The sequence below is a fragment of the Drosophila sulfurigaster genome, chromosome 2R (assembly GCF_023558435.1).
Source record: "Drosophila sulfurigaster albostrigata strain 15112-1811.04 chromosome 2R, ASM2355843v2, whole genome shotgun sequence".
NCBI classification, from domain to species: domain Eukaryota; kingdom Metazoa; phylum Arthropoda; class Insecta; order Diptera; family Drosophilidae; genus Drosophila; species Drosophila sulfurigaster.
In genome coordinates this window covers 25,312,905-25,340,891 of record NC_084882.1, presented here as the reverse complement: position 1 = coordinate 25,340,891, position 27,987 = coordinate 25,312,905, and the positions used below count along the sequence as shown (strand labels likewise).

Genomic DNA, 27,987 nt, shown 5'->3' with positions numbered 1-27,987 from the left:
CCATATTTCGCAGTCAATATATTATGCAGTTATTAGTGACACCAATGGGCATTACTTGGTATTTACCAGGTGCTCCGGCATTATATGGGTCAGCAGCTAAGCAAGCGGCAACTGCAAAGAAATGCAAAAGAGGTCGAGAATTTTCCACCCTTTGCAAGTGACATTTGTGCAGCTTACAATAATATTATTTTTAATTTTATTTTCAATCAGTAAAATGAACACGCATTTAAACAAATTTCATTTGGTAAAAAAATATCCAAATACTTGGTTGTAATACCTATGCTTGATACCAATTCTTCTCATGCGGCACAAGACTTCAAAATTTAGCTTGATCCAAAGAAACTAAATCGTAACTCTAATCTAATTTTCGAAAAAATGCAGTTGGATATTTATGTGTTTTTGTGGGTGTTTAGAATTTGTTTTTTGGTTAGTTTGGTTTAATTACAAGGCTCTACTGTCCATCGCCGGCGCCCTTGTTAATGTGAGTTGAAGTCATTTTGCGGCCGGCTGACTGCAGTGGAGCTCGAGCTGTGGTGCTGCCGCTGAACTTGACATCACTGTCATCACTGTAGGAGGACATCTCATCGGAGCTGTATTGAAAGTTGTCAATCTCGATTTCATCCATGCTATCAACTGGTGTCTCAGTCTCCACATCGATAGCATCACCTCCATCTGGTGACTTTGTCACCTTTGGATCGTTTCCAATTGGCGTGGCGGATAAATTACCAGGAACACAGCCAGGCTTGGCGCTCAACTCAATGGCCGAAATGCCAGTCATTGAATTGTATTTGGGTTGCTCATCCTTGAGATCTGTGAGCTGCATTTGGGTGCAGAAGCGTTGTATTTGACCCAACACTTCACGCACGCCCAGTGCCGAGGACTTGACACTGATGCTCTGATCCGACGACGATGGTCGCTCCTCAATCTGCGGTTGGCTTGGTGTTGGCCTTGAAGTACTGCGGCAGGCACAAGGATTCTGCGCTTTGACACTGTCTCTGATCTTAAGACTCTTCAGATTACCGCCCCCGGTTTCCAACTTGGCAGCGGCCAGCTGTTGCTTAACAGTCTTCTGATTGATCACAGCCGACTGTTTAGCAACTCTGGTGGTTGTGATGGTGGTGGGCACTGCAGCAGTGGCGAGATTTGCCTGTGATGCAGCGGCCACTTTATTTGAGGATTGTTTGCCGGTTATCATCGTCTGATGTTGATAGAACATCTTATCATATTCTGATTTCATGCACAAATAACGAAAATGACGAGTGTTCTCCTCGCCGTAGTGCATGACCTCTGCGAGTATATATTTCAGTTGAGGTTTGCTTTTTTCTTAAGTATGCAATACTCACTGTTTGTAACTTCAGTCTGCAGTTTAGCCAAATGATCGTTGGTCGTCTTCAGCTCATTTGAAAAACGTTCCATTTTGCTGGACAAATCGCGGAAATTGCGACTGACAACATCACAAATAGTTGTCTTGAGGAAAAGGATAATGAATAATTGAATGAAAAGATTATATTAGATGTTAACTCACTCCCACGGCTGTTTTTACAGTCTGGCGTATAAGCTCAAAGAACTCTTCGGGATCATCATCCTTCTCCTCAACGTCTGCTTCCACTTGCAATTGCGAGCCACGATGTTGCTGTGAATGTCCCTGTCGTTGATGAGGTTGTTGATGATGAGGTTGCTGATGATGATGTTGCTGACGCTGCTGTTGTTGTTGTTGATGTTGATGCTTGTGATGCATATTGTTGTTGTTGTTGTTAGTAGGGTTGATTTGATTATTCAGCTGCTGTTGCTGATGAAGCTGATGCTGCAATGGATGCGGATGTGGCTGCTGATTTTGATGTAAATGCTGCCGACGAACATTCAAGTTGCTCGTATTCATAATGATATCCTTATCGGAGAGCTCGACAATACTCGGTTCCATATCCATATTCTGTGCGTAGACAGTGCGTTGAGTGATTTGCATAGGCATCCCACCTTGGGCATGTGAATGATTGTGACCATGCGAATGCATATGACCATGCACCTTATTGGCATCCGTTGGCACAAAGTGAACCTTCTGCGGCTGGTTCTGTATAATGGGCTGGCGAGCACTCGCTTTGTTACGGCGATTCGATATCGAGCCATATGGCATTGCCTGTGTGGATGCCGGCTGCATCTGGACGGGCATATGTGATGTCTTCGATGGTTGTACAACTATGTTGCTAGTGTTAGCTGTGCGCATATTTGTGGAATTCAGCGGTACATTAGTGGTAATGTAATAATCGTTGGCTGTGACGTAGCTGCGCTGGGTGCGCGAATCTCCTTGACGCGAAGAAGCCACACGCATTGTTGCCGTCTTAGTCATGCCCGGTTGGGGCAAGTTCTGTGGTCGGCCTGGTTGCATGGCTTCCAATTTGGAGCCGTAGACCTCTTCGATGCCCTTACGTCGATTTTGACGTACCATTCTGTCAATTTTCCTGAAAATCGACTTCTTTTCACAAGTGTATACGAGAAAACTTACCGCCAAAATAAAAAGGAAGAGAGAGAGAACAACTTGTTAAGCTAGACAAGTCGTGTGTGTGCAATTGTCACCAACAAAACTTTTTAATTGTTAGTGCAGAATACAGTTTTTAATTGTAAACTAAAATCTAGATAAATGTTAAAATTTTTAGTTATTTCACATTTGTATATATTCAACTGAGGGTTACGCTAAAATGACTTGACAGCAAAGAAAATGATAGAGTTATGATTATATTTGCTTTGCTCACTTAGTTTTGGGGTATATTCATTTCTTCTGCTCGCTTTTTTATTAAAGCCCTAAAAAAATTTGAAGTTTCACTTGAAATTGTTTACTTTACTAAAACCGAATGTAAAAAGCCAATGACACACGATGATACGATGATGTTCAATGTTTGCTTCTATTTATTTTGCCGGAAATGTTTGTTTGATTTCTTCAAATCAAAATGCTAATGAGCCCAGCTCCGCTCTGCTTTGCTCTGGTCTGAAGCTTTGGTTTGGCTGATTGCGATGTTTAAAGTGGTTACTTGGTTGGTTGACTGCTTGGATTTGCGTATATAATAAGTACAAATATGTACATTTCTTTTTTCGAATTTTATTTTTTATTTTTCATATTAGATTATTTACCTTTGAACCTTTGTGGGTGTATCCAGATCTTGTTGGACGCATTTGGAATTTTAAATGCCAGTCTAAGTGCTACACTTTCCACGTGATAGCTTAAAGGCAGAAAAATTCGAAAAGTCTGCGCTACGAAAATAACGCACTTCGCCTCAGGTTACAGACGCCAAAGACTTCAAGAATGGTTTGCAGCAACACACACAAAAAACACAGAAAGGAGGCTACGTAATTGGGTCAGTTGACTGTGTTGTTGTTGGGCCTCTTAAGGAGTTTTGAAATCAAAACCATGCCGCATGTGCCACCATTTTGATTCTTTGCTCATTATGCAAATTGCACATACGACGTGTGCACGCTGGCGGGGCGGCACACTATCACGCATGTCTCTAAGCATTATATCGCACAATAGTTGGCAAGCTGTTGCATGCGATAAGCAAGGACACACACGCCAGCACTTATTCACAATTACAGTGTCCCATAGAAAACAACACACAGCAATCATTAAAGGTTTGAGTCGACCAAACTTGGCCTTTTCCTATCTTTGCATCTTAACTACAAGTTCAAAAGTGTTATCATAAGCAACATAAGCATAAATAAACACATGTTCAAGTACTTCTATGAGTCACTGTAGCCAGTTAAAAACGGAGTCATGCTCTGCCAACGACAGTCGACATTTTGATAACTTATGATTTTCCATGGCAGACTTGCCTGTTGCCTCTGTGGCTGCAGTTGACCACACTGAGAATTTGCATGTGTGTGTGTGCTGCCTTGATATGCATTTGTCTACACAATTGTTCACAGCTATTGCATCGTTTTGTATCCCATGACCATAATGCTGTCTAGTTCTTGTTTGTTTATGTGTGTCGGTTGCAGTTGATGTCCTTGACTTGCACGCTCCTCTCACTTATTTCAATCAACTTGAGTCCTTCAAATGCTTTTGCTGATTTGCTGCACTTGTGGGTAAATTAACAGTTAATTACAGTATCATTACCGTCCAAAACACGAGCTGGTATTTAAATAGCTATTACTCATAAATTCTTATGAATTACGACATACTTATTTGGAGCATTAGACCAGCTTAAGTTCTCTCTGGTCTAGTATCTTTTGATACTTATGGTCCTAAGTTAATCTCCAAAACACACAAATTGTCCGCAAGCCGTAAATTGTCGCTTGCATAAAGAAGAAAGCGTATTAAGTCTTATGAGAATAAATAAATAAATAAAGTATATTCCGACGTATGTACGTGTTTATACTAGAATTAAGAGCCGGCCAATTAGCAAGCAAAGAAGCATCTTACAGATGCATAAATTTGTCAGCTGTCGACATGATCATGCTATTTCTTTTCATGCAACGCCTACGCCCAACGAAACGTCGCAAAAATGTATTTTTAAACATTTTAAAATTTATTATAAACCTCATATTGTGGGGCATATTAAAAACCACGAATCGAGTTTATAAGTCAAATATAAACAAATCATCGTGCGACATATTTTTTAGAAGAAAAATTTCCACGGCATGCAAAATGAATGTGGATATTTATTTTGAAGTGTCAAAACATAATATAAATCTTGTTTTATTTGCTGATAATATTCTAGGGTATTTTACTCATTCATATTTCTTTCAATGCGTCCACATAAATTCACGCGTTGATATTTACTTAATTCAAGAGCGTTTTTTATGTATTTATATTTTTCGTTAGGCTGATGTTTAAAGCATTGCCACTTGACGGCAGAACATGATGACTGTCGGTATTCATCGTATTCACTAGAATACGTTGTCTCATTTCTCTGCGCTGTGCTTTATGACTAAATGTGCGTAATAAATAAATACTACAACAATAAATTTGCCTGCAGCAGATATAACAAACAAAAAAAAAACTTCGCTTATTTATGCGATGCTGCCAAAGTTTTCGAACATGTTCGAATTGAGTTTAAATGCGATATTCATAAACGCAGCTGTTGCCGTTTTATTTGCAATAACAAATTGCTCTGTTCGACTTTGATTGTTGACGATTATTTGTATTTTGATGGCTTTTTGTCATGCACTCACACTTGAAATGGAAAATAATAAAAAAAACAATACCTTAAACTGTATCTACCAGTATATGGAGAAAAATATTGATCGAGTTCAGTCGCTTTTATGCATAACTCTTTTATCTTAAAGATTCAGCGTGAAACCCAACGCAGAATGAAATTAAATGCATTGGTATTTAGGTCAGCAGATTTGCGTCGCTCAAATCAATTAAAAGCATAAATTTAAAAGTAAAAAAATATACATATGTACATAAATGTGTTGGAACATGTTGAACAGACTCGTGAATGCAATTTGTTTACTTTTTATGTTTAAGATAATTTGTTTTATTGGAGCAATAAAATCTATTTCTAGAAATTATAATGACTTGTTAATAGTCAACACTTTCTGTTAAAAGAATGGATGGAAACGTGTGCTATATTGTTTGTACGTTATATCCACCATAAAATATGATTGATTGCCTAGTTATCTTGGATTATATTTAGCCAACACAATCTGAGTGTTTAGGCTAACACTTATGCGCGGTAATCAGTTGATAAGAAAGCTTTAGCGAAATGTTGCATATCATTTTACTAAACCAAAAAGCTTTGCATGTTGCTGGGCAGCATTTGTTGCTCAACATATGTTGCTGGGAACATAGACAACTTAATTAAATGCCAGAATCATTACAAATATTAACTGAGCACTTGACGCACTCAAGTTGACAACGCGCATCCTCATTATCAAGTGCAGTGGCTGTCGTTGACGTGCAACATTCAAGTGCAGAAGCCACATATTGGCATGCAACATGTGTGCAAAAACCAGTTGGGCAACATAAACAAAAAACAGCTGTTTCTTTCAGCTTCGATGTCTGACGCCGGCAAAGCTTTCTGAAGTGAAATCAAGCAGCGTGCGGCGACGTCGACGCTGCACTGTGGTCCTTCATAATGTAATTGAAATTAAAAATCCATTCCCTTGTTCATATTTTTATGTAATAACATTTAACGAATAATTAATATTTCAATTCACAGACATTCTAAAATCTGGACTGTTGTCCCTATGTAATTTTTTTGTCCATATGTAATAATTTTTATTGAGTTATTGATATTCTAAAGTCATTTTGTTATTAACACCCCAAATAAATGTCGAATCAATAATTTTAAATAGATTTTATAATATTGAATAATTAAACTTTTCGAATTTTAAAAATAAATGTTTTATTTCACAATTAAATGTGTTATTAATAATAATACATATTTTAGTAATATATATATTTTATATTAATATGCAAAATAAATTATTAATCTTTAGAAATCGTTCTCCTATAAAATCTTATACTAGCGCATAAGTAGCCTCGTTACAATAATTTACTGAGCTTTCCACTGTGCGTTGGCAGAGGCAGCAGTAGTAGTGGCAGCAGCAGCAGCAGCAGTAACAGCAAACAGGAAAATCCGCACGACGCTGCCACACACAAATTCAGTTCAATGCGAAATTGTGAATGAGCCAGACGGTGAATTTCTTTATGCTGCGCGGCCCGAAACGAAAAACGCGGCCAAAAAACTCTCGACGGAATAACGCGAGTCTGCATCGTAATCAGTACAAATGAAAAGTGTGTTTTGTGTTTTGTATTGTAACGACCTTCGGAAAGCCACCAAGACAAAGCCAAGTGCAACTCGGCCAAGTGCGGAAGGACAGTTGGCAAAAGCTAATTGACCATAACGAGATCTGGATTTATGTACCGTGCGGAATTTTGCTAACAGCTCAAGTGAAGTGTCAATATCTGAGCGGTGTTTGGTGTTAACCGATGATTTGCAACACGCTTTAACGTTGTACACGCTTGTGTGAAGAGGCCAACAATTAATTGGCCAACTCGTGTGTGCATCTTTGAGATACAAAACGTGCTGCAGCCGACAATCCGACAGTCGGACAGCCCGACAGGCTGACGAGCGACAGACGACAACTGCACAGAGCAGATAGCCGAGAGCAGACAACCGACAACAGTCAAGCTGCAGCTGTTTGCATCTCGAAAAACCAAATCATCGAGTCTCAAGTGGTATCGAAGTGAAATTTTCGTGCCAAATTTGCAAAATTGAAGTGCAAATCACAACTTGTTGGCGCAAATTGGCGACGCTTGTTTAACACTCACTCACAGCAATTGCAATTTCAATAGCCATAGCAATTGTAAGTTGCAAATTGCAAATAGCAAATATCAAATTTGAATTTGAATTCGAACTTAAGTCAAACGCAATCTGAATTGCAATTGCAATTCATGCCACGGCAAATACTACTTGAGTGAGTATCACATTGCATTGCGCAATTATAAGCGCCATGCCTTGGACTCAGTTCTAGCTCTTAAGTATGTGTTCAATTTATATTTGGTTGACAGTGATTAATCTTAGCATTTTAACATTCAATGTAAATGTCGCACAAAAAGTCAAGCAATTAATTTAACTTATTGCCAAATGCTTACGATTTTCCACTTATTCATGTATTCAATTAAACGCACACACTCACACACATATCTATTGCTAATTTAAGTAGTTTACTTGGCATGTGTCAGAAGTGTAATCAACATATTGAAATTATCTACTTATTATGCTTTAAAGAATACCCAGAACCCGTTTAGAGAAGGCGTGTTAAGTCATTTAAAATTGTAAACTGAGTTTTCCCATATGCATTTATTGGTAATTTATGTGCTTGTTTGAAAAATAAAATGTGTTTGCATATTGCACTTCGTATCATCAAATGCGCTTATTATCGTAGAAATCTAATTTATGGTGCAAACAAAAATCCATGGCATTTGCATTTAGTTTGTTGCCATGGATCCAAAACGATTCAAAATGTTTTGCAAAATGAGAAATAGCCAATAAATTCCATTATCCAATTGACTTAATTTTAAACATAAAACTAATTGATATTAAATCCATTTCGCCTTAGTTACATATATATTCAAATCAATAACCACATTGAATTGAATTCATTTCGGAAAATCACATTCATTCTTATAGCTACGCATATAAAAGTTTTCTCAACTTGATAACAAATTCGAATTTAGTCAAGCAGCAGCAAATAGTTTACAATTTGTGTTCAGAATTGTGCCGAACTGTGGTTATCAAATTTAAAACAATTTCCCAAATTACTAAACGGAAGCATTCCAAATTGCCATATTTCAGCAAGCAAATTAGTAAAGCTTTAAAATGGGTTTAAGCAATTAATTGCGTAATTAATTGATGGGGAAAATTCAGCTGAAGAAGGGCAAAAAGTTCCAAGAGAGTGGCTTTCGAAACCATACATTCTTCGTTGTTGTCTGAAGTGTGGTGAATAAACCCAAATAAACCCCAAAACAGAAGGCAAACTGCACATTTGCAGGGCGAAAAGGCATAAAAACCCAGCAAATAGAAAAACTTTTCAAGCCAAAAAAAAATACAAGAAAGAATAAAAGTGCGTACGTCAAAGTTCAAATGTCAGTTATGGAAAGACCCAAACTCTGCCCCTGCTATTGAGACTCACATCCTCTGACTATGTGGGTCAGTTTGGTGTCTAGATTGTGATTGATCTGCGTTTAATGCCATTTTGTTGTTGAACGGAAGCGTAAAAAATGGTTCGCTTTGAGCGATGACACGCACAAATCTCTGCCGAGAAGTTTGAGACGAGGATGAGGATGAGGATGCGGATGGAGGGTATGTTATGCGATACACATGCTCGACATATTTATGAAGTTGTTAGCCGGACACCGACACTGACATGCAATACGAAGCTACAAGCTAAGAACATATGTGAAGTTGTTTCTCGAAGTTTTTCCGAACGCCTCCAGCACACACACTCGCGTTTTTTTTTTTGGCCAAGCTAATCATGTGGTTTTTCATACGCCACGTTGCACAAGGGAGTCTGTGTTTGTGTCTGTGTGTTGAAGTATGTGGGCGTGGTTGTGTGTGGTGTTGTTGATAGGCTGGAGCACTGATTTACGGTAGCTGCAAATTGTGCATAAATATCGGCATCAAGTATGTAAAAAAAGGACATTTACAAAATCACTTTCTTCTCAATTGCACACACTATGGAAAGCAGTAAGCTGTGTGGGCTTATAATGCTTAATAATACATTAGGGTGTAATTTATAGAGGTCTCCATTTAAATTCATAGTCGCAAAACTTCTCGGTGAAACTCTTTAATTATATTTACATAAAAGAGGCATTCTGAATAACTGGAGTGTAATAATCTGAAAAGTTTCATATGAATTGAATTGAATTATTTCCTGGAATAATCTTGACTATGAAGCACAAAGCGTTAGCTTAATATGCAGGCAATCAAGTCGAAAAGTTAAAGCCAACATTGAAGCGTAAGCAAAGTCAATTCAGCAGCACTAAAAGTTGCTTCGATGTATGCAACAGAAATACCAGCTAGATCACGTAAGCACACTCATACTCATACTCGGACTCGTACTCACACTCAAATATACACTCATACCCATACTTATGCTCAGACTGTAATGCTGAGAAGCATAAAGAAATAGAAATACGTGCGTGTAAAATCGCAAATGGCATTTGTAGCATTTGTATGTGCCGTTCTGCTGTGGCAGCTTTTCCTCTGATTTTCAATTTCAAATTGGTGGCTATGGTGGGTATACGTATTTCATACATTTTCTCTCGCTTCGATGATTAAGTTGTGTGTTATTTCGCATCGCCAACAGTTTCAGCAGCTACTTATGCAGCTCATTCTGCTAATTTTTCACTTGACAGCATTTAGTTCGTCGGTCGTGCGTTATTTATTTAATTCTTCAACTATTCTCTGCATGATAAAAATAAATGGAAAACAAATTAAATGTTGTTATAAGCTTAAGTTATACTTTTTATCTCTTCTCCAAATTTTAGCTACGTGTTTAATAGGCAAAAACATTATCATACACTCTTTTTTTATTTTATTTTTTTTTGTGGCTTTTGAGATGCTATCTCTGACTTCATTGTGCCGCACACGTGCGCCTATCAATCGAATTTTCTTTATTATACACTGACTTATCAGTGCTTCAATACAATGGGACTTCAAAGCATACAGATGCTTCCTTTTTAGGCGTAATCAAAACTGTTTCAAAGCCTTAAAAGCCAACATATCCGGGTTTGTTTTGCAGAAGAAAAAGTCAGTTGACAAATTTTACATGTCATTGACTTTACTGCTGCCTGACAATAACAGGATGTTGTCTATTATACACACACCCACGTTACTTTTGCTGACACACACGCTCACATGTACATATTAAACAGATACAAAACATAAATAGGGCGCATCCAGTCATTCAGTTGGTCTGTCATCTGGCTTGCAACTTCCGCCAAGTCGTATTGCTGTCTATAGAAAATCGCTGAACTTCAATCTGTCTGCAATTTGTGTCTGCTAATTGATTTCGTGTATCTGTTGGTTTTTAGTGTCTTAAATTAACTGAAACTAATTTATTTATTCATGTTAAATCGTTTAATAAATTGGGTCGCTCTCAAGTCAATTTGTACCTTGTCAGTTCTCTGTAATGTCAGCTATTTAAATTGTATTTTTAAATTGGCATCTTTACTTTAACGTTTCGTTCAAATAGTTCTGTGTAAAGTTCCGTTCTTATGGGAATTTCATTATTAATTTTATCAGCAGCCCTTAAATAGGCAGCACACCAAAAAAATTCAGACAATTTCAATAAAGTTTTTTGGAAACATGAACATTTTGTTGTGCAAACATTTACATGAACCGTTTTTTTCTACAATCTGCTAATTGCTCTTGTTGCAGTGCAGCAAAAATGACAATGCAAATTCCCAACTACAAGGTCGAAACGAGTAATGCAAAATTGATAGACAATAAGATACTATGGTTATGTCTTTTAAATGAACTTTCGTTAATGGAAAGCTGCTGCATTATGAAGCGACTGTGATAGCTTTATTAGAATTTCAAATGGTAATCTTTTTGATAAAAGTTCAACGCTTTATCTGCATAGATATCATTCGTTCAATGCACATTCACAGGGTATTCAATTGCAAAAGTTGCTGTCAAATAAATGTTAGTCCTCGTAATTAGGGTAGAAATCCTGTAAAAGGGTTAGACATCGATTTAGAATGTTTGGCAAATGTAGCGTAGTCAATATCAATATTAAACACATCAAAAAATTCTAAACAAAAGTCGTAAGCATTTAAATTGATTTATTATGCTCTTAAACAAATATGAAATATTCCAAGTATTTTTCAAATTTGCACACATCACTTTAAATTTTGTTATGCTACAGATTATTTGTCAGCAGAGTTAAATTTGTCTTAGCAAGCATCTTGACGGGATTCCTTTTCTTACTGTCTGCCAGGCAAAAACTGATTTATTGTACGCAAAGTCTCGTAAAACAAAAAAAAAATTTGCAAAAATTACCAAAAAAGCGGCAATAAGTAAAAAGTACTAAAAAAGACAAAAGGAGAAAAAAACATTAGTAAATGTAAGATAAGAAGCAAAATGTTGAAGCGAAGACCACCGCAAATGTATGTGGATGCTATGCTCTGCGCTGTGCCAGCTGTCAATGATTTGTTTCAACAATTTTGCCTGTCGTGTCGTTAAACGCACATAAATATTGTGATTACCAATAATGTGCCGAATGTCTGGGGGTCCAATTGTCTGGCTGGTTTCTGACTGTCTGCCGCCCTTTTTTTATTCTCGTCGCTGTTTGCTTTTTTTTGTGCTGTGCACGGCACTTTTTTTAATGATGCTCTCGCTACATTACCGAGCAGGCGGTTGTCCCATTCGGGAGTTCGTCTACGCCATCTACTGAGGTTTGCAGTTTCAGGGCACCGCCGCCGACGTCGCTGTTGACGTGTCTTTAAGTGGTATTTCTCTCATATGAAATATTTAATATTGCTCATTACTTTTTAATTTATGCGCTCTTAACGCGTTGAGCTTAATTATCGACTGCACTTGAGGCCTATAATTGCCGGCTGACAGTTGAATGTGTATTTAATTTTTATTGGCCATGCAATTATGCATACTCATAAATCGCCTGGCGCTTGACGTTTCAATAATTTTTTTTTTATAGTTATTATTTTTAATGGTAATATCATGTCATTTAAAATCGTTGCCATATCCTTGCAATCCATGCGAAGCGCTAAAGTAATTTATATTATTTAAAAGCACAACAGACATTGCACACATTCATACGTATAGTTGCAGCCTCAGTCATACACTTTGCAGTGACGTTAATCATACGTCATGTGTGCCCAGCTCTATGGCTGGCTGTGGGTCGGAGCGTGGATGGATATGCTATATATGTGTGTGTTTGTCTGTGGGTGTGTGTGTGCGAGAACCACTTGCGTTGCATATTCTGTGCAACGTTGCGTATACGTAATGTAACACATTAAGCACATATTTATTCATATGTATGAGTAATGAATGCTAGGTGAATACTCGCGTTAAGCACAGAGAATGATAACTAAGCATTGCTCAAATGTGAGTTTAAACTGCTGTCAACGAAGTTAAGTGAAAGCTATTATAAATTTGCAATTATTTTTGCAATTTTTCAGCTTAAAGTGGGGCACACTTTTAAAGCCATCTTTAAATCCCTTAAGTAACTGTAATACAGTGAAATATAAGGTTCATTATAATTTATTCGCTGCAAAGTGAAGATGGATTACATGAATTTGTCTAGAATTTCCGTACTTACAAATAAGAAGTGCTGGAAAATTAGTCGAAATTCGCCTGAATTTAAAGTTGTTTGCTTAAGACAATAAAGCGTTAGCACAGTCGAGTTACCCGCATGGATAAACCCCAAATTCAAGTTTAAAGGTCTCATAAATCTTTGGCATGCAGCCAGTTGTATGGCCCTGCATAAAAACCACAACATATTTCACAATTTTATCGCTGCCGTGATTAAAACACTTTTGTTTTGCCTAATTGGACCATGTGTGCCGGACAGGCAGACCGATAAGCGGAGATGTACGAGTACGCAGGTTGACTGAGCAGCCAGGTCTAAAATAGCGCTTGGGACTCACTGACTGTTCACAATAATAAACAATGCTGACAATGGCAATGTCAGCAAAAATCTAGTAAAGCATCTACGTACATCAGTTGGCTTGCTGGGTGGGCGTTATTTGCTACTGCTGCTGCTGTTACTGCGAAAATAAAACGCAGGCGGCAGTAATGATGGCAGCAGAATTGCTGTCAAGGGGCCAATGCGAATGAAAATAACAGCAACAGCACCAAATAACAACGCAAGTAACTGCAACACAGTTTTGATAATTTCCCTGACATATGACGTCAACAACGGCAGCAGCGACAATAACGGTAGGCAGAAAAACCCCAAACGGCAATTTACTAATGGAACGACAGCTCATTAACATGTTGCACGCGTGTTGAAGCCTGGCAATCGAGCACGCATGCCGTCAACCAGTCAGTCAACGCCCGCAACTAGCTCGGCTGCAATGCAATTTCAAAATGCATTTTATTACACAAATATTTTCGTTGGCAAAACAAAATATTTTCGCCATATGCGAGATAGAAATTCTTTTATGTATCCAATTTCTTTATCAGTTTTCAATTATAATATTAAAGCCGCACGGGTTGAAAAACACAGTAAACAGTAAACAGTATTGATCTATGAGTCAAACCACTTTGCCACCACTTAATGCCACTTGCTGTAAGCCAAAACCAATCACTTGAGAATGGATAACTGCGACAATGCAAATATAAATATGATTGCCACTTAAGTGCAGGCTGAATCGCATCTTCTGTAGTCAATAAACTCGCCACATAATGCGTAACGCTAACTGAACTGAGCGTGAAAGTGCAACCAACTCTTTTATATGGTGTTGTTTTGTTGTTTTGTTCTGCTATTCAACTTACTTGGTCGTTGCACAGACACAAACTGAAATCGAGTGCAAATAAACTTTTTACTCAACTTATTTAAATGTAAAAAGTTTTTGCTCTGCGTCCTTGTTCTATAAGTATGTGTGGGTATCATGAAAGGGGATGAATTTGTAGTGTGTTTTTCGTACTTTACTTTAAGATTTCTAGAGTGATGCTTGTGCAATTGTCGCAGCGCAGTTTCAATTGATGAGTAGAAGAGTTAATCAATAAGAAAATGTATATGCATCATTTCCACTGAGCTTTGCTTTCTCAAGTTGGGGAAATTGTAATGGGAATAATGGTCTATTCTTATTATTATTCTTAGTATTGATTTACTTATAACGTTATGATTCTAATTATAATACATTAATAATAAACTTAACACTCGACAAATATATAGGGAGCTACACAGTGTCCTACTTAATTTTATGTATCAATAAAAATATTTGCTATTTGCCGCTGAAGGAATATGCATCAAAGACTGCGCTCACGTTCGTAACTCGATTCTATTTACAATGAGTTGATTTGGTCTACGGATAAAGTATGGCAATCAAAGGTTTTACACGATTCACACACCACGCCACATGCGACTCGCCGCATACCATCTGCCACATGCCAAGGTATGCAAACAGTTGGGAGAAAAGTGCGCTAAGCTCACTTGAAAGGAGTAAAATCCTTTTGGAGACCCGTCGACGCGTACGTGCCAGGCATAGTCAAAGGACGGAGACGGAGACGAAGATGTGTGTGTGTGGCACAAGACTGGCAGGAGACAGAAGATGGTAATTAAGCAGCTGTAAGCATAGGTACTAACCGACACCGTGTCAAGTGTCAAGTGCCAGTTGCAGCGCCATCAAATGTAAAAGCTTGTGGTTGCTTTTTTCTTTACTGGTATGGTTAAATGACATTTGGAAGTGGCGCGACGCCTATTGATTCGATTGGCTGGTAGAGACGAAACAAATTATTTTACACCTGAGCGCTTTGAGACATGTCTGCAACCAGACTGACTTAAAAGCTAGCTATATGCCTGATTGACTCACTGCCTGTCTGACTGACTGTGATTGACAACAATGTCAGCTCGAACAAGAAAATGTACTCGGCTTGCAAATACTTTGCAATTAATTTGCAACATTTTCGCTTTATCCAAACACGCCACAAAATATGCATGAAATTCCATTCAAACTCTAAGAAGAAATATTCTGAAGAAAAAGTCTTGATCATATCGGGTATAAGCAGACACATCAATGTTTTAGCGTTGGTGTCTTTTGATTTCTAAATTTATACATTTTGTCAAATTAAAATACGTTTTGCCTGCCGCTGCGTTTCGTCCCCCGTTGTCTCTAAATATGCCCCCGCATTGCTCTAATTACGGGTCTGCTAAAAAAGGCGGCGATTCAAAGCTTGATTTCCCCATGCCACATGTGGCATGGTATACGACTTTTGGCATCACAGATTGAAACCAGAGAAATTTTGTGATTTATCTCCGTTGTTGCTTTTTGTCACAGCTGCTGTAGGTGTTGATTCTATTTGCATCTCTTTCTTTGTTCAGCTCGCGCTATCTCTCAGTGTCTCAGTGTTTGGCTGGCTGTTGACTTGTCTGTCGCCTGGCTTGACTTGTTTGGTCTTTTTTCCTTTTTGGGACTTTTGGCATCGCCCACGTCGCGTCCATTTCCTTTCGTGAGTTTTCAATTTGAATTTTCGCCTCTCTGTTTATGACCTGTTGGCCTGCAATTGCAAGTTTTTGTTTACGTTAAGCAAAATTGCTTTTCTGATATTTACAAGAACGACTTCGTCGTTCTTATTCGTCGTTGGTTGTGACGTTGATTGTGACACTTCCTGACACAACACGTGCTATATTCATTATTCAGCATTTAATTAAATACTCGTAGTCGTATGCGTACGCTTGCCGTGGCACTTCTGTTAACTCACTGTAATGCATTTTGATTGGCTACCGTGGTCTTAATTGCTTACGCATAGCGACAGATTCAACAGCAGGTTCGTTGACCAGCTACAGCTCCACCAGAAATCAACAGAACTGAGAGAGAAACAGCAGCAGCAGCCGCCGCTGGCAGCACCATCAACGGTTTTTTGATTAATTAACGCGCGACGGCCTTTTACGCAGGTCTTAGGGATGGGTCTGGCTCTGGGTCTCAGACAGAGTCTAAGTTGGAGACGAAAACGAAGACGAAGACAGAGTCTGGGCTTGTCAAAGCCGCAAACGCATAAATTGAGCAATCGACAAGTGATGTCAGCTTAGCTATTTTCTAGCTAAAAATAGATAATCGATTAAAACTTTGTTAACTAAAAGGTTAGCATACTAATTAATCACTTCACTTTTCATTCCTAAAATGTAAATAAATTAAATTTTTTTTTGTTTTAGTTTTAGCCTTTTTTCAATGACGCGTTTCAGAGCTGAAAGCCATTGGGGAGCTGCGGTCTTTAGCGTGTGGTACTTGCCATTTTGTGCATTTGTGTCTAATTAAGTCAAGTTCAAAATTCTACTTAACACGAAAGCGCGTTGCTTGCCAACTGTGTGCACCGCATAAATTATATATAGAAGCAAATGGTGTGTTGTCGTAGCTGGTGAACTGTCAGTCCCCCACTATTTCTGTCTGTCTGTCTATCTTTCTGCTTTGAATATAAGATTGTGGCATCTTTGATCAGTGGCGATGCTCGCGGCATTTGTTTCATTAGTAGCAACATTATCTGGTGAATTGACTAGTACATTTAAGAATTTTTGCATATTTTATAAGACTGGTTATGTTGCGGGAGAACTGCTCTTTTGGCTGTCAGAGGAGACAGCATAAATGTAACACTCTCAACTCATTCACGTAGTGAAACAATTTACTGTGCTGCATACCTGAAATGTACATAAATAATATTAATAACTTCTTGGCAGACATTTACCCTCTCTCTTAGCTAATTAACAGCGCCCTCGCTTGAATTTTTGGTCCGATTACATTTTGCGCCAGGCTCAGCAGTCAAGCAGTATTTGCCGAAGGCAGCATAATTTATTTATAATTGACTTAATAGGCTTGGCTAAATGGGCCAGGCAGGCAAGGCACGACAGCATCCCACATCCGGCATTCGTTCATTTATTCATTCATTCATTACAATGAATTTAATTATTTCACTTAATTTATGCCCTTGTTTTTTTCACCTCGTGCAGGTGTGAATCGTTTTAATGTAAACATTCAATAAAGGCGCTTAAGTGCCAGACTCGAGAGTGTTCCTCTTTCATTCGTTTGCGTTGTTCGTTTTGCTCGTCCCTGTAGTCAGAACTCGTCCTCGGTAATGGCCATGAGTGCGGTTGTGTGGGTGGCAGGCCACTTGGCAGGCGCTTAAAGTGTTCGAAAACTGGCAAACTAAAGTCCATTTAATGCTCGGATCAACTAGACATGTCTTTGCATATTTCGGTTCCATTGTTAAGGTATCAATTTACATGAGCTTTTCGTTTAAATTTCAATATACTACATACATATATCACTCATACGTACTGTGCATTTGTTATTTGGCTACCAGCCACATACAAGTTTCTTTTATGAAAAAAACATTAGCTGTTGACATTTTGACAGACAGACGCCGATAAGAGCATATAATAAGTGCAAAGTATATGTCGTATATGTTTTTGTGTAGGTGGAAAATTAATAATAAATCAGCTTCATATCGGCACTGCCATGGCTTTATCAATTTCAAGCTCTTTCTGTTTATTATGTTATTTCACCGAGCCTTTAAATAAACTCAGGAATATGCAGAGAAAAGCTAAAAGCATAAGCATCGCCCACACAAATGTCTAGGCAACATGTCGTGTACGCATTTTTCTTTTCTTTTATTCCTTTTCTTTTACTCTTTTCGGGCATTGGTGTAGTTGGTAAATTAAGTGCTCCCCCGGTTAGCTGTCAGCTTAGAGAGCAAAATCATGTATTGCGCCTTAGCCCACCTTCACAAATGACTCGTCGTCCCAGACACGTGTAAGCCAGAAAAAGTTGTTGGCCAAGTCATAATCATAATGTCTGGGCATTGATAAGAGCGCAAACTTTAAATTTAACGTTGCTCATTCTCTCACAATGTAAAGTTAATCTCGAGTGGCAAATGTTTTGATGCGATTTGTGTTACACATTTATATTTGTCTAACTTTTCCAAATGGCCGCTGTTGCATGCCAAGTGAGTGTGTGCGCACACATGCTGGGTGTGTGTGCAGATGACAGCCCAGATGCCAGACAATGATGCCATGCCCTTGATCAGCACACTTCGCCATCGCCATCGCCTTCGCCCTCTGGCTGGCGTCTGGGCAAGCCAGGTGTGTGGCTTCATTGTTTCCCAAACTGTTTTACAGGTGCTACAAATTTGAATATAAATGCACAAGCACCTGCGTGTAATAATAAAATAAAATGCCATTCAATGCCGCACGTCGAAAGACGCGTCGGAATTTTTGGCCATTGGGGACACCAAGCGAAACACACGGCACAGGACGAAGCGCCCCAAAAGTTTCTCCACCCACCATGAATTTTTCAATTTTGTTGCGTCTTGTATTTACCATTTAAGCAACTAAGAATATTTTGTATTGGGAAATATGTTCAACGTACAGATACCTTAAGCAATAGCAGAGAATTACACAAGAGAAAATGCGCCCAAAAGTATGCTGCATGAAATTTCATAACAATAGCAACACAGACTTCTTTCTTCTCTCTGATTATTTAACTTGACTACACCCCAGTGTGTGAAAAGGCTACAGGGCATAGAAATACATTTCATTTTCTGTTACCGTCGAGACAGCATAACGAGCCGACTTTGCTATATTCTTGGCACTTGTAAGCCAACGGTTTTGTTCGGCTTAATGTGCAACTATGTCTGTCTGTCATTTGGATTTAAAATTAGTGGCCACTTAAGTCGCGCGACAGTCGCATTAACAGGCTCTCAGTATTTATCAGCAGACAGACTGTAGTGTCTGAAATCTGCCATTACCATAGAAAGTTATCTTTGGTATTTAAAGACTGCGGTTAACAAGAGATAAGCTATAAAACAGCCCTGAACATACAATTTCATTCCCAACATTTACTTACAGACAAATAAAATTTTAGATGCCATAATCTCTACTGTCGAGTCTTAATAATAATATGCAATTGGATTATTGAAATTCAAAATTATTATTGTATTTTCCATGCATTTAAAATCAGTTGTAAGGTCAAAAAAAATTGTTTGATAAATTTAAAAGCATTCCAAAATTTGCATTTATCTAATCGCAACAAGCATACAAAATTTTTGCGCCCTCTAGAGACTGTATTCAAATCAGTAAAAAGACAAAGCCACTCCAACAATGCCATCCAATACCAAAGCAAAGTTATTTCTACATTTTTTTCTGTTATGTTTGTTACTTATTCAGCAGCTCATATATGAATGAAATTTGAGTATATTTTGTAAGAGAGCAAAAAAAAAAAAAAAAAGATGTGATTTCAGTCCTGGCAAAGTCCCCATGGTTTTACATTCTGCCAATTATCCTTTATGCGGCGAGCACACGTCACGCTCCATAAAATTGAAATGAAATACTAAACTTTTGTCGTTATTGTGCTGATTGCCATGAACTGCAATTGCACCATATGATGAGGACGGAGCACTGAGAACTCTGGACTGCAGCGGGGTCTTGCAATGACCCAGCAATAAACATAACGCAAACAGCACAAAGCAAACCATAAGCAAACAAAAAAAAGTGAAATACAGATACAACGTGGACGATCTGTTGACCCAATAAACTTTGTACTCCGGCCATGTTGCTGCCATATTTTTGCAATGAAATCAATTTTTCATTTTGAGGCAGCATGGCGTCGCCGCGACGTGTCCTCTGCCATACTCGGCAATATGTGCTCGACAATTGTCACAGGACACATTAAACGCAACCCAGCAAAAGCAGTGAGCAGCAAGCAGCAGACAACGTAATGGTTTAATGGCATACCCAAAGCGCTCGGAATCAAAGGAAAAACAAAAGAAAACAATACATAAATATGCTGCAAGTGGCAGTAAAGTAAGCAGTCTGAGTAACAGCAACAACAACATCAGCAGCAGTTGCATTGGGGTTTTATATGACGTATACGCAACGTTGCACAAAGTTCCATTCGATGTTGTTGCAACAAAGCAAGCAAAAGTGGCTGCTCTTAAGCTGTCAGATTGTCAGATAGCCGGATTGTCAGATTTTTTGTGACAAGCTCTGCATTGATTACACACTCAAGTGAGTCTCACTTTCTTTTAGTCTCTCTAGCTCTCTATCTCTGGCAATCTTTAAAGCTGCTCATTTGCCATTGTCAGATTTAAAGTACTCCATGTTCATCTACGGGCAACAACACGCAAGTGCTCTTGCATTCACTTGAGCGATTTCTGCACTGATTTCTCCAATCAAATTGAATGCTTTTCGACGCTAACGCCAATTGTGAGACCAACAACATTGACAAGATGCCAAAGGCAGAGCCAAAAAAAAACAGAAATCTCGTAGCTAAAAATTTGGCTTCTTATTGTCTGAAACTGTCTGCATTTTGGCTGACAGCTTAGTCAAAATATGTCAATCAATTTGAACCAAAGCGCAGTGCAAAACAAATAAAATAAAATACTTACGCAGCGGCGTCTTAGCTTCGCTTCTAGTCTGTCTTTCTCTCATGCTCTCTCTTTTTCTCTCAATTCCAAATCGGGTCTAGGGCATAAAAGGAGCTTTGCTTGATATTTTGCATGCAAATTAAATTCGCATTAACAGCAGCAGCCTGAAACTTTAATGCCAAACTGATTATGCAAAGTCCAAATGGGTTGAGCGGAATAATTCTTCAAAGCGATTTTGCCAATTTACATATGCATACTGTAAGCCAATATATATACATGTGAAGTATGGCACTACTGGTTGCTGGCAACGAGTGGCAACGCGAGCTTAGTGAAAGGATATGGCAGCACTGATAATGAAAGCAAGATCGACGAGAAGTTAGTTGGTGTGTCGGCGTTGACAGGAACAGTTGTCCTCTAATCGTGTAGATCACTATTGTGTTTATTTCATCATTATTCTGTTTATATCATTACTTCATTATATATTCATTTTATATTCATTATCAATAAACTACTATTGTTACATTTGGGGGCTCAACCGCCTGAAGTTCGGTATTACAAAACAGAATTAATTGCGTTGAAACGGCGTTGAAAACCAAATCGAGTGTACATATCATATTGTCGAGTCGCGATGAATGTGTGTGTGCATGTGTGTGCATGTGAACAATGAAAAACAGCTGCAATAGAAAAGCTAAGTTGAAAGAGGACAGAAATATACGCTGCGAAGCAGAGAGACAGTGAAGACAGAAGAAGTGAAAATCAAATCGGTGGAACTTGCGAGAAATAGCGCAACAAACAGAGTGAAGAAAAGAAGAAGAAAAAAAAGAATTATTAGAAGTTGCAAGCAATAGCTCAAAGAAAAAAAGTGAAATTGAACTGGCGAAAATGGAGCAGATGATTGAACAAAATCAAGTGAATTTGCAACAAATAATTCAATTATTAAACTTAAAATTCAAGCCGATGAGATAGACCGGCAAGAGCCAAAAGTGTCGGTAGAAGGGTTTTCTAAAGTTGTGCCAGATTTTGATGGAGAGTCAGTGCCAGTGGAATATTGGTTTAATAATTTCGAGCTAAACGCAGACGCATACGGGTTAAACGAAAAGCAAAAATACGTAAATGCGCGATCGAAAATGACAAAAACGGCTCAGTTGTTCCTTGAATCTGTATTTGTATGTAATTACGGAGAACTAAAAATCAAGCTGTTAAATGAGTTCAAAAGAGAATATGAAAGTGCAGAGATACATACAAAACTCAACGAAAGAAAGAAACAAGATGTTGAAAGTTTCCAAGAATATGTGCTGCAGATGAGAAAAATTGCTGCATTGGGTAACGTCGAAACAAAATCAATTATTCGCTACATAGTAAATGGCTTAAATATTGCCAAAGAGTTTAAATATAGCATGTACGGTTGCAAAACTTTTGAGGAGCTGAAAGAAAAATACTGTGACTATGAGTGTGTAAAAGATGTTAAAAGCCAAAAAGACGATAACAAAGAAAGAAAGCGTAACCAGAATAGCGAGAACTCTAAAAACCAATCTCGTTGCTTTAATTGTGGTTCAGTCGATCATGTGCGTAAAGACTGCGTAGCTAAAACGAAGTGCTTCAAGTGTCAAGAAGATGGACATATTTCGTTAAATTGTCCTAATGCTATAAAAGCCGTTCAAGTTGTTAAAGCAGATAAGCGACTAAAAATTATAAAACTAAACAACGTTGAGGTATCATGCCTGGTTGATACAGGAGCCGATGTATCTATTGTGAAATACTCAGTTTATAAACGCTTGCCTGCAGTGGAGCTCAATAAATGTACATCTGTTTTGCGTGGTATGGGAAAAGCCAGTACAATTCCATTGGGCGAATTCGAAGGAGCCGTAACTGTAGACGATGTTCAGTCGATTCAAAAGTTCATTGTGGTACCAGACAGCAAGATTGAATTTGATGCACTGGTTGGATATGATTTTGTGTCAAAGTTTCATTTTGCCCTGAATGAGAATGGATTTAACTTTTCTTCGTCGTCAGCTCAGGAGGATCAGGCTGACCTTAATCAGATGAGTATTTATAGTATCGTTGAAACAAAAGTTGATATAAATGCTCCCCTGCAGTACAAACCGAGCATTGAGTCGCTGAAGCAGGAGCGGAGCAGCGTACGTGGCGATGCTAGCAGCAAGAAATGCTTGCAGTTGGAGCGTGAGCTACAGGAGACGCGTCAACAGCTTCAAACAAGCAATGCAAGCATGAGCGAGGCGCAAAGGCGTGAGCTAAAGTTGCAGAAAGACTTAGCCAAGTTACAACTGGAACAGCAGCAACAGAGCAGCGACAACGAGATGGCCATGAAGGAGCTGAAAGAGCGACTGGAGATCACAAACACCGAGCTGCAGCACAAGGAGCAGTTGGCACGAGAAGATACACAGAAGATCGCCGACTTGAAGACGCTCGTCGAGGCCATTCAGGTGGCCAATGCCAATTTATCGGCCAAAAATGTGGAGCTTTCGACAGTGCTGGAAGTGTTGCAGGCAGAGAAGAACGAAATGATGCAAAGCTTTGAGTTGTTCGAGATGGAGGCGGACGTGAATGCCGAAAGACTTATTGAGAAGCGGCACGGCATGAAGCAGGAACTGCAGCAAACGCACAGCGCACTTAAGTTGCAGCAGAGTAGCAACAAGCAGTTGCAGGAGCAACTGCAGGAGGTGCAACAAACCGATCAGAATTTGCAAGGCACCGCTGTCGAGGTAGCTGAGCAACTGCGTCAGCTGAATCAGTCGATTGGTGAATTGCAGAAAACTGTGCATCAAAAGCGGTACGACGAAAAGCGTAAACAGGAATATGGATACAAAGAAGGTGACTTAGTTGCTGTGAAGCGAACACAATTCCTTGCTGGGAAGAAATTAGCCAGTAATTACCTTGGTCCATATGAGGTAATTAAAGTAAAGGCAATGGGCGTTTTGAAATCAGAAAAGCTGCTCAAACAGAGGGGCCCAATATTACTAATACAAGTTCGGACAATATGAAGCTGTGGAAGTATGTCGGATACAACGATGATTGCCTGTCGTCTGGGACAGACGATGCTTATCAGGATGGCCGAATGTGAAGTATGGCACTACTGGTTGCTGGCAACGAGTGGCAACGCGAGCTTAGTGAAAGGATATGGCAGCACTGATAATGAAAGCAAGATCGACGAGAAGTTAGTTGGTGTGTCGGCGTTGACAGGAACAGTTGTCCTCTAATCGTGTAGATCACTATTGTGTTTATTTCATCATTATTCTGTTTATATCATTACTTCATTATATATTCATTTTATATTCATTATCAATAAACTACTATTGTTACATTTGGGGGCTCAACCGCCTGAAGTTCGGTATTACAAAACAGAATTAATTGCGTTGAAACGGCGTTGAAAACCAAATCGAGTGTACATATCATATTGTCGAGTCGCGATGAATGTGTGTGTGCATGTGTGTGCATGTGAACAATGAAAAAAACAGCTGCAATAGAAAAAGCTAAAGTTGAAAGAGGACAGAAATATACGCTGCGAAGCAGAGAGACAGTGAAGACAGAAGAAGTGAAAATCAAATCGGTGGAACTTGCGAGAAATAGCGCAACAAACAGAGTGAAGAAAGAAGAAGAAAAAAAAGAATTATTAGAAGTTGCAAGCAATAGCTCAAAGAAAAAAAGTGAAATTGAACTGGCGAAAATGGAGCAGATGATTGAACAAAATCAAGTGAATTTGCAACAAATAATTCAATTATTAAACTTAAAAATTCAAGCCGATGAGATAGACCGGCAAGAGCCAAAAGTGTCGGTAGAAGGGTTTTCTAAAGTTGTGCCAGATTTTGATGGAGAGTCAGTGCCAGTGGAATATTGGTTTAATAATTTCGAGCTAAACGCAGACGCATACGGGTTAAACGAAAAGCAAAAATACGTAAATGCGCGATCGAAAATGACAAAAACGGCTCAGTTGTTCCTTGAATCTGTATTTGTATGTAATTACGGAGAACTAAAAATCAAGCTGTTAAATGAGTTCAAAAGAGAATATGAAAGTGCAGAGATACATACAAAACTCAACGAAAGAAAGAAACAAGATGTTGAAAGTTTCCAAGAATATGTGCTGCAGATGAGAAAAATTGCTGCATTGGGTAACGTCGAAACAAAATCAATTATTCGCTACATAGTAAATGGCTTAAATATTGCCAAAGAGTTTAAATATAGCATGTACGGTTGCAAAACTTTTGAGGAGCTGAAAGAAAAATACTGTGACTATGAGTGTGTAAAAGATGTTAAAAGCCAAAAAGACGATAACAAAGAAAGAAAGCGTAACCAGAATAGCGAGAACTCTAAAAACCAATCTCGTTGCTTTAATTGTGGTTCAGTCGATCATGTGCGTAAAGACTGCGTAGCTAAAACGAAGTGCTTCAAGTGTCAAGAAGATGGACATATTTCGTTAAATTGTCCTAATGCTATAAAAGCCGTTCAAGTTGTTAAAGCAGATAAGCGACTAAAAATTATAAAACTAAACAACGTTGAGGTATCATGCCTGGTTGATACAGGAGCCGATGTATCTATTGTGAAATACTCAGTTTATAAACGCTTGCCTGCAGTGGAGCTCAATAAATGTACATCTGTTTTGCGTGGTATGGGAAAAGCCAGTACAATTCCATTGGGCGAATTCGAAGGAGCCGTAACTGTAGACGATGTTCAGTCGATTCAAAAGTTCATTGTGGTACCAGACAGCAAGATTGAATTTGATGCACTGGTTGGATATGATTTTGTGTCAAAGTTTCATTTTGCCCTGAATGAGAATGGATTTAACTTTTCTTCGTCGTCAGCTCAGGAGGATCAGGCTGACCTTAATCAGATGAGTATTTATAGTATCGTTGAAACAAAAGTTGATATAAATGCTCCCCTGCAGTACAAACCGAGCATTGAGTCGCTGAAGCAGGAGCGGAGCAGCGTACGTGGCGATGCTAGCAGCAAGAAATGCTTGCAGTTGGAGCGTGAGCTACAGGAGACGCGTCAACAGCTTCAAACAAGCAATGCAAGCATGAGCGAGGCGCAAAGGCGTGAGCTAAAGTTGCAGAAAGACTTAGCCAAGTTACAACTGGAACAGCAGCAACAGAGCAGCGACAACGAGATGGCCATGAAGGAGCTGAAAGAGCGACTGGAGATCACAAACACCGAGCTGCAGCACAAGGAGCAGTTGGCACGAGAAGATACACAGAAGATCGCCGACTTGAAGACGCTCGTCGAGGCCATTCAGGTGGCCAATGCCAATTTATCGGCCAAAAATGTGGAGCTTTCGACAGTGCTGGAAGTGTTGCAGGCAGAGAAGAACGAAATGATGCAAAGCTTTGAGTTGTTCGAGATGGAGGCGGACGTGAATGCCGAAAGACTTATTGAGAAGCGGCACGGCATGAAGCAGGAACTGCAGCAAACGCACAGCGCACTTAAGTTGCAGCAGAGTAGCAACAAGCAGTTGCAGGAGCAACTGCAGGAGGTGCAACAAACCGATCAGAATTTGCAAGGCACCGCTGTCGAGGTAGCTGAGCAACTGCGTCAGCTGAATCAGTCGATTGGTGAATTGCAGAAAACTGTGCATCAAAAGCGGTACGACGAAAAGCGTAAACAGGAATATGGATACAAAGAAGGTGACTTAGTTGCTGTGAAGCGAACACAATTCCTTGCTGGGAAGAAATTAGCCAGTAATTACCTTGGTCCATATGAGGTAATTAAAGTAAAAGGCAATGGGCGTTTTGAAATCAGAAAAGCTGCTCAAACAGAGGGGCCCAATATTACTAATACAAGTTCGGACAATATGAAGCTGTGGAAGTATGTCGGATACAACGATGATTGCCTGTCGTCTGGGACAGACGATGCTTATCAGGATGGCCGAATGTGAAGTATGGCACTACTGGTTGCTGGCAACGAGTGGCAACGCGAGCTTAGTGAAAGGATATGGCAGCACTGATAATGAAAGCAAGATCGACGAGAAGTTAGTTGGTGTGTCGGCGTTGACAGGAACAGTTGTCCTCTAATCGTGTAGATCACTATTGTGTTTATTTCATCATTATTCTGTTTATATCATTACTTCATTATATATTCATTTTATATTCATTATCAATAAACTACTATTGTTACATACATATTATATATATAAGTGGAAATATAGTCTACAGATTTGCATAGCCAATTGTCAAACAAACAAAAAAATGTTATAAATAGTATCAAAATATTTGAGCATAAGAGGCATTCTTTGCTATTCGAGTTTTAAAGCTATATCATTCGGAAAGTGTTTTAATATAGATATTAAATTGTTTTAAACTTCCATCAACATATAAATTGAAAGTTGAACTGTACTTTTTATTGACTGTAACGTGCAAACTTTTGCTAAAACAAAAAGTTGTACAATTTTTGGATTCTCAGTTTTGTTTGTAGTTTAGTTTTTGAATACCTAAAATTATCACAAAATAAATAAAAAGTATATTTCAATAAAATGTAAAACTAAATTAAATTTATTTGAGTTCTCATGTGCAACACTGCGTATGTGCAATATTTCATAAAGCACTACAAAGCATTAGTAGTTAAATGACACTTTAGTAGCGCATTTTGAGTAATTATTTTATTGCAGCACCCACAAAGTTGTCACATAACAAAGAGGAAACGCAGCAGCCGTGGCAGCGACATGGGCAACACACACGTTGCCTGACACACATAGAAACATAAAACAGACGCTGAATAGAGCATTTTTGGCTTGTCGCCAAATGAAAGTGAAAAGACGTAAAAAAGTGTACGAAATAAATGAAACTATGCGCATGTAAAATGCAATAAAAAGTGATAAATTTTCTAAGAATCGAAAGTGGCGACATGTGGGCGTGCGTAACCACCTCCCAAGTGGCAGGCACTCGACTAAATTGAATCTGTCAAAACGAAAGCCCTTGGGTGTGCGGTATAAGTGCGGCAAAGGTCCCGCGCGTCTCCTTCCCCACGGGGTACGTGCACTAATAAATCATTGCCAAAATAGTTGCGTGCTCGCATTAGTAGACCAAATACCTCGCAACAGAGTTTGAATTTTAAATGAAATTTATTTGTAAACTTCATGCACGTTTTGGCACAGCTGTGCCACAGTTTGTGGCTAATAAGTTGACATATTGTAACGTTTTTAATTTTAAGCCGCTGTCAAAGGTCACACCAGACTGTAACACAGACAGACAGACAATCACACAGACAGATAAATAGACAGACAGATACTAGATACTAGATACACAGACAGCGACGTATGTATATGCATGCATAAGTTTTAAGGCCACAGAAAAGTTCAGAAGTCCCTTCTTTTGTCGTTGTGGTTGTTGTTATTTGTGGATGTTCTTGTTCTTTTTGGACGAGAAGGGTGCACAGACGTGCGTGTCTCCAGGACATTGCCATTGCTGGCAACAAGCTAATTGTTTAACTTATTGTT

The 27,987-nt window shown here is 38.9% G+C and overlaps 2 protein-coding genes across 3 annotated transcripts in view; one reads left to right on the top strand and one right to left on the bottom strand.

Annotated features, from left to right (window-relative positions):
- Positions 1-173: 173 nt before the first annotated feature.
- On the bottom strand, positions 174-2,697 carry LOC133839320 (uncharacterized). The gene is made up of 3 exons (XM_062270755.1): positions 1,526-2,697; positions 1,344-1,467; positions 174-1,287 (listed from the first exon to the last, which is right to left on the bottom strand). The coding sequence occupies exons 1-3, from the start codon at positions 2,441-2,443 to the stop codon at positions 452-454; spliced, it is 1,878 nt and encodes a 625-aa protein (XP_062126739.1). The 5' UTR covers positions 2,444-2,697; the 3' UTR covers positions 174-451.
- Positions 2,698-6,619: 3,922 nt separating this feature from the next.
- The window catches only part of LOC133839323 (cardioacceleratory peptide receptor), a 42,937-nt gene continuing 21,569 nt past the window's right edge, over positions 6,620-27,987 (top strand). For both annotated transcript variants that reach the window (XM_062270759.1, XM_062270758.1), the window contains exon 1: positions 6,620-7,413. The gene's annotated coding sequence lies outside the window, so the exon portion shown is untranslated. The remainder of the gene's footprint in view (positions 7,414-27,987) is intronic.